General features: G+C 31.6%; 1 protein-coding gene across 1 annotated transcript in view; it reads left to right on the forward strand.

The window, feature by feature from the left end:
• The first annotated feature begins 3,367 nt into the window (after positions 1-3,367).
• Positions 3,368-7,198, forward strand: part of LOC106462439 (transmembrane protein 222-like) — a 14,942-nt gene continuing 11,111 nt past the window's right edge. Inside the window, exon 1 of the mRNA XM_013922362.2 lies at positions 3,368-3,636. Within this exon, the coding sequence (XP_013777816.1) occupies positions 3,479-3,636 (158 nt within the window). The 5' untranslated portion in view covers positions 3,368-3,478. The remainder of the gene's footprint in view (positions 3,637-7,198) is intronic.

Below are 7,198 nucleotides of genomic sequence, written 5' to 3' on the forward strand. Positions count from 1 at the left end.
AATTAGGGACGGCTAGCGCAGATAGCCCTCGTGTAGCTTTGCGCAAATTCAAAAAACAAACAAACACATAAAATGTGGCCAGGAAAACTGTTAAGTCTATCTTGTTTCAAGTTTTCTTTGGTTCTTTGTCATTCTCCAAGTTAGAGGATCCTTTTACTGTCTATGGAGAACATTACTACGTGCGACCTTGATAAAGGTCAGGGCAATACCCTTCCCTGGTTGAACAGGTAGCATCTAGAGATCATGGCTCCAGAAAGTGGATTTAGAATGACCAGTCACATAGTAGCACAGTCATGCTAGGTAAATGGGAGTTTTTGTTTTAGATAGAAACCTCTCATTTATTTAGTCTGAAAGATGATCATGAAATAGCAATATCTGAAAGAAAGCAACTGTTTAACTTAAGCACTGTTTTCGTTTTAAGTTTTACTAACTATTTTTTATTGTTTATTACACATTGTGTCCAGTCTCTTTGTTATTCCTTAGCTTAAACCCAGATTATTTAAGACATTTTCAGTGACATCATATCTTATTCACATATTCTATTAAGTGGACCAATTTAATGAAAGTCGAAAGTAAAATTAATTCACCTGAAAATACCACAATGGATCTTCACAGCATAAAAAAAGTTATATTTCTAGATATGCTTCTCCTAGACCTGACAACTTTTTCTGTCTTTCTGACAACTATTTTCCTTCTGTAACTGACGTTTTCTCTTCATCTCAGGTCCTTCTACTTGTAGAAAATTCCATTTACTCGAGAAAGAAGTATTTTTTAAACATGATACACAAGAGTTGGAGCACAGGAAAATATAATTATTAAGAAAAACTCTGAAATAAGATATTCTGTGATTATGGTACCAAAATGTTATCCTTCCTTTCTAGTATGTGGTATTTTCAGGTAAAACTTGTTTCCACCAAGAGTAACAAGATAGAGTTACAGAATTAAGGAGATTTTTAAATATATTTAGCACTAAGTAATTCTGTATTGTCTGGCAAATTGAATATATGAGATTGAAGAAGCGACTGGACATAAGTTTCAATCACAATAAATCCTCTTTATTACAATATATGTGTATTTACTTGTCATAATGGATGGAAATTTTTACTGAAGGCCTCTCTATATAGATTTACATACTTTGTTGAAAGTTTGTACTAGATTGAATAAGCGTCATGTTACTTTGTTAAGACAGTACTGCCAAACCTTACCCTAGCCATGTGACTAGTCATTCTCATTAAAATATAAAATTAGTATTAACCTCAAAATATCACCAGACTGCCAATGGAATGGGTGACTGACTACATATACCATACAATGTACAACCTGACAGCTTTTTATTCTATGGGAAGACAAAATGTGTTATTTCAAGCGAATGACACAGAACAATAGGCAGTTAGAGCAACAACAACTTAACCACCTTCTTGCCAAATATGTTATAGAAAAATTGCACACACATTTACATAAATGTGTGATATATTCATGTGAATTTGATTAACTGCAGAACCACACAAGATAGGTCTGTTAACTGGAAATTTGGCTAAGATATTGTTACGACAGCGGAAGTCACGTGACGCTGATGAGTTTCTCGAATGATCGGGGAAGTCTGAGTGTGTTCGAGACACCCTCTTCGTTAGTACATAAGCCTGGCAGAGAAAGCCAGCGAGGACAATGAATAAAGAGAGAGCAGTAGTTACTTTGAGTTCCGAGCTAGTGAGCCGTAAAATGTATGTTTTGCACACGTCGAGAACAAAATTATCGAGATTGTGAATCGCTGTGATTTATAGTTTGTGTTATAAAAGTTGTTAAGTTTAAAGTGACGAGAAACGTACTGATTGTGGAACTACCGTGTACTAAAAGTTTGTATCGAAGAATAATAAACTGGTTTAATAAAGAAAGGACTTGTATCACTGAAGATCCTCGGAAAGCATTTCTACCGGAAACAAACAAACAAGCAGATATATAACAATATTGATTATGGAGTAAAATTGGAACTCTTGCTTCAATGATTCAATTCTTAATGGAATAATGAGACTGAACAAAATTGTCAAACAAAATGAACTATTACATGACTGGTCATTCTCATTACACATAGATGAAGTCACAACCTTTAGATATCACCTGTACAACTGTTGAAGAATACTGCTATTGACATTATTTCACAAGATCACATTAAGCAATGTTATTCATGGATAGTAACAGATATTACCTATTTTGAGAATAACAAAGAAACAAAGGTAGCTTGAAACAAGATCAATTTAAACGATTTTTAACCCTATTATATGTGAAATATGGACACATTCAAAAAGAGAATAAATTTGAAATAACTGTTATTACATAAAAGAAGATAGAAACACATGGTATATTCATATGTTACAAATGAAATATTTTGAAAAGTTTTTATATACAAATAAGAAAGTAGAAAGCTAATGGTATGTCTACATATATACCACATCGTCATATGCATTTGAACTTCCTGTAAACTTAAGGGCTACAAACTGTGGTACACTCAAGTAAACTGATTTCCACACAAGTATCAGAAAGCCTGCTCATAAAGGAGGGATTGTCAATCAAATCCCGGAATAAATATGAATTTAGCTACATGACTGAGTTTTTAACTAAGAAGTGATCAGATTGAACACTTGATGTCAGACGAAACACAATCTTTATTTATAATGCAAAGTGAAACAAAACACAATGTGAGCACTTGTGTGGACAGTTGACATTTGCTTTCTTAATAGATCAGTGGGTCAAATAACATTTATTACCTGTAATTATTAAGATGTCTTTGAATTAATCCATTCACGTCTTGAACCAAGTAAGACTAGATGTAGATCTATTCTGACTGAAACCGACGCCTATGCTAAACAGGTAACCTCGGTTTTACTCAGAAATTATATGTGTTATCACGTGATTGGTTGTTCTCTTGCAACAGACAAAGGTTGCAAACCTCTAGATATCGTCCACTCAGCCAGCGAAGGACATTGCTGTCAAAGCCCATTTCTACACAAGCTGCAGCAACATCTTGCAGGCAAAGTAAATACTATCTGCTAGAGAAACAATGACACAATGTTAATTAAAGTAAAACAATTTCAACGGTTTACTCTACCATGTATTGTACTAAAACTGCATAGAAGCAAACTAAATGAAAAATGTTAATAATTTGTATATTAATAAAAGCAAGTTAAAAACATTTTACATGCATAAATATAATATTGATATATTTTTTCGATGTTCTTATTTTTAACGCTTTTTATTTTTATGTTGGTATTTTATATCATTTAATTGTGTATTTTTTTATTCCAGTATGTTAATAATGTATATGCTTTTGTCTATTATTATTATTATTACTTTATAAACAGTAGGAGTCGAGAGTTTAGACAGCTTGGTTTTCAGTTCTCAGACTCAATGGATACGAATTTACTATGTGCTAGGCCTAAGGGGTAGCTGGAACCGAAACTTATTAAGTTGTTGTAAACTTATTATGGTTGGAATGAGATTAGTTGGAATAATGAGCTCTCCAGATTGTCAAGCACACACAACTAAAACCAGTCTTTATTCTCCTGATTCTGTGGATATTATAGATCATAAAAAAAGTCGTTATCCTTTCTGTATTGTATGGACTCCAATTCCACTTCTTACGTAAGTAGGTTATGCCGAATCCAGAAAAAATCGCTGTGGTAATAATAAAACTAATATTACTAATGCAAAGTGAGAAATATGTTGCACTAAAAGTGAAAATGGCACTTCTTTCCACCCCACTTCTGTATGTTCATGTGTTTATGTAATTAACTTATTAATAATATTTTGCATTCTTGCTTTATTTGTTATAAATATAATAATTTTAATATTGTACATTAGATTATTATTAATGCCTAGTACTATATATTAATGTCACTGTAACTTGCAAGTTGTAATCAGTGCCACTGCCATTATTACCAGTGCTAATTCTTCCCACTTTCCATTACGTATGGTGCCAGTGATATTATTAATTAATAAACTATGCTATTTTCAAAGATGCAGTTGTTAACTTAATATTATTACTCAACACCAGCCATGCCTTGCTTAAGAATGTCATTGCTTTGCACACTTTAACAAGTTGGAGCTTAAGACATCAGAACCAACTGACTTCATAAATGTAGGGTATTTTCACAGAAATTTAGTATATTTGAGAGTAAGTACAGTGAAATAGAGTGAAATATTTCATACTATTAGTGTAAAACCCATATCATATGATGTCTTCATAAACCTGTTAAAACTTAAAGGTAGAGGCACAGATACAGTCTTTCAGTCTATGTCATTTACTAATTTTATGAAGTTAGATATAACCTAGAGATTAGACAGTAACAATTGGTGGATTTCAATTCTGATTAAGAAGTTAGTACACAGGGTCATATACAAAAGTTGTAATGGTTTTTAAACAAGACCCAAAACTTGAGCAATTTCGATTAGTTTACTATTCTTCTTCAGGAAGAAGAGTAGTTAACTATTCAAAAGTACTTGAGTTTTGGGTAAGCACTAAAATCCAATCTCAAGCAATATTTTCTAAACATTAAGGATATTTAACTACCCAACAGTCCAATTAACTAATCTTTCCCCAATTCCAATGTGTTTCAATCTAATTGATGAAAGAATGTTTAAGCAGTCAAAAAAATTATAGCATACAACTACAAACAGTGGAATATGTTTCTTTCTACTAACATCAGATATATTTAATTTTTAAATGTTATCACACACAAAAAATCTTATTCTATTGTGAGATCAGGTAATGTAACAGTACACTGTGACTTTCCATATGCAAACAACATCCCACTTCCTGAACACTATGGAGATCTACTAATAATGGTTTTCAAACGAGAGGAAAGTTGATGGTGCTTGCCCAGAGGTTAAACAGTAACTTAATTGTATATTTGTTCAGAAAATGTGATTTTGTTTGCCAATAGGTTAGGCTGTAATTGACATTGGATCAACTTAGTATTTAGAAGGCATTATATTAATTGCCCAAAACTATACAGTAACAAATATTGTATATTCCTTGTGTTTAGAGAATACAATATTACTTGCCTAGAGTCTATATAATAAGTGACACTTGATCTCCTTCAGGTTAAGAAAATGTGATTCTGCTTTCCCAGAGGTTAGACAGTAACTGAGTTTGAATCTCTAGTGCTTAAAAAAATGTTATATTGCTCTCGTACAGAAAGTTATAATTAACTCTTATAGTACTTGATCATTCTAGAAAAAGACTATTTTTGTGATAACATTTAAAGATTAAGTTTACTTAATCATTTTAATGCTAATAGAAATAATTGTTTCATTATTTTTAGCATTGTTCAAAGCATTTTGCTGTCAGTTAAGTTGAAACACCTGGCATTGGGGTTAGGAAAACTAATTAATTGGAATATGGGGTAGTTGAATAACAGGAGGCAAAGAGTTGCTATTAATGGAATCTAGTAAACTGGACCCTTGTTACTAGTGGGTATCTCAGGGGGGTTCATTGTTTTGGCCTTTGCATTTTTTTTATTAACATAAATGTTATTAATAGGGATATAATTAATGGAATTACTAATATTTGCTTATAACGTTAAATACTTAGGTATTTCTAGTTGTAATGAGGATCTTGAGGTATTGTAAAATGATTTGGAAAATTGTACAGATATTTAGTAAATGACCTTTAATTATAGGAATTGCAAAGTAATGCATTGGGGTTATCATAATTTGGATTACACACTTAGTATAGATGGAAACCACTCAGTAGCATGTCTGAAGAAAAGGATCTTTGCATAGTGGTGGATAAGTCACTCAAGCTAATGAAGCAGTGCTCTATAGCTAATAGTAAAACTAATAGAAGTTTATGGTGTATTTGTAGACATTGATTTCAAGTCAAAAGAGATAATTATCTCTCTGTACAAATTACAAGTTAGGCTTTTTGGATGAGAGGACACAGGTAAATATTTGGAAAAGACCAGCTCTGCTCCAATTAAGATAATTTTATTTTTCTAATAGGGTAATTGACTTATGGAATCAGTTGTGGTCTCCTTATTTAAGAAAATATATTGATTTACTAGAAAGAGTTCATATGAGGGCTATGAGGATGATTCCTAGTATAGATTAATATTTCATAACTTTTCTCTTGAGAGAATAAGGACAAGTTATTGAAGTATGCATGATTATCCAGGGAATCAATAAGATAAAGGACTGATTTCTAAATGCTATATTCCGATAAAGGATGAAAGGATACTGTTTTAATATTTGCAAAAGACCAGCTATGCTCCACTTAAAGCAATTTTATTTTTCTAAACAGGTGATTAACTTATTGAATCAGTTGTCAGCATTAATGAAAGCCACTATCTTGTAAAAGTTCAAGAGTGGAATATGTGTAGATGATTTCCGGAAAAATAAACAGTGGATTTACATTTATACTTTTTCTAAGGAAGGGCAGCCTATAAGGACTGAATGACCTCCTGTCCATAATGTCATGAATGTTTTATTTTCCCCAGTTTTTGTACATCTGTAATGGTGTAGAGACCTTAAATTAGCCACCAGGCATTCAGTATAATTTAAAACTTTACAGCACTGAATGTGCTGAACTTACTGTGTCACTGTTAAAATCATTCATACTTAGTAATCTTTTAAGCAGACATCAATTCTGTGTATCAAATATGAATGCACTTTTTAAATTTCTTATCAGACATGTTCTGTTTATTGAAGCTAGTTCATTTTTTATACTGTGTACTATACATCATTTCTGTGTATCAAAACTCTTTTTATTAAGCTTATCAGTTCTATGAATCAAAGCTTTTTTTATGTTTACCAAATAACAATTATATATAAAGTTCCTTTTAAATTTTAACTTTTTACCCAACATCAATTCTGTGTAAATAATCTTTTGTAAACTACTTACAAGATATGAGTTTTGTTTATGAAAGTTATTTGAAATTGTTTTTAAAATCTTTACCAGCTCAATAGTTTTTTCAAAGCTCTTTTTAGTTCTTTTTGGAAACTCCTTACAGGATTTCAAATTTGTTTATCAAAACTGTCTATAGTTCTTTGTTTTATACTCTTTTTACCAGAAATCAGTTTTGTTTATCATAGTTTTTGTTTACTCATTTTTTAAATTTCTTATCAGATGTCCGTTGAGTTTATCAATTCTTTTTTTTGCATTTATTAACTCTTTCAATACGGGATCAGTCATTGTGATGACCTT

This window comes from Limulus polyphemus, unplaced genomic scaffold (genome assembly GCF_000517525.1).
Source record: "Limulus polyphemus unplaced genomic scaffold, Limulus_polyphemus-2.1.2 Scaffold1166, whole genome shotgun sequence".
Classification (NCBI taxonomy): domain Eukaryota; kingdom Metazoa; phylum Arthropoda; class Merostomata; order Xiphosura; family Limulidae; genus Limulus; species Limulus polyphemus.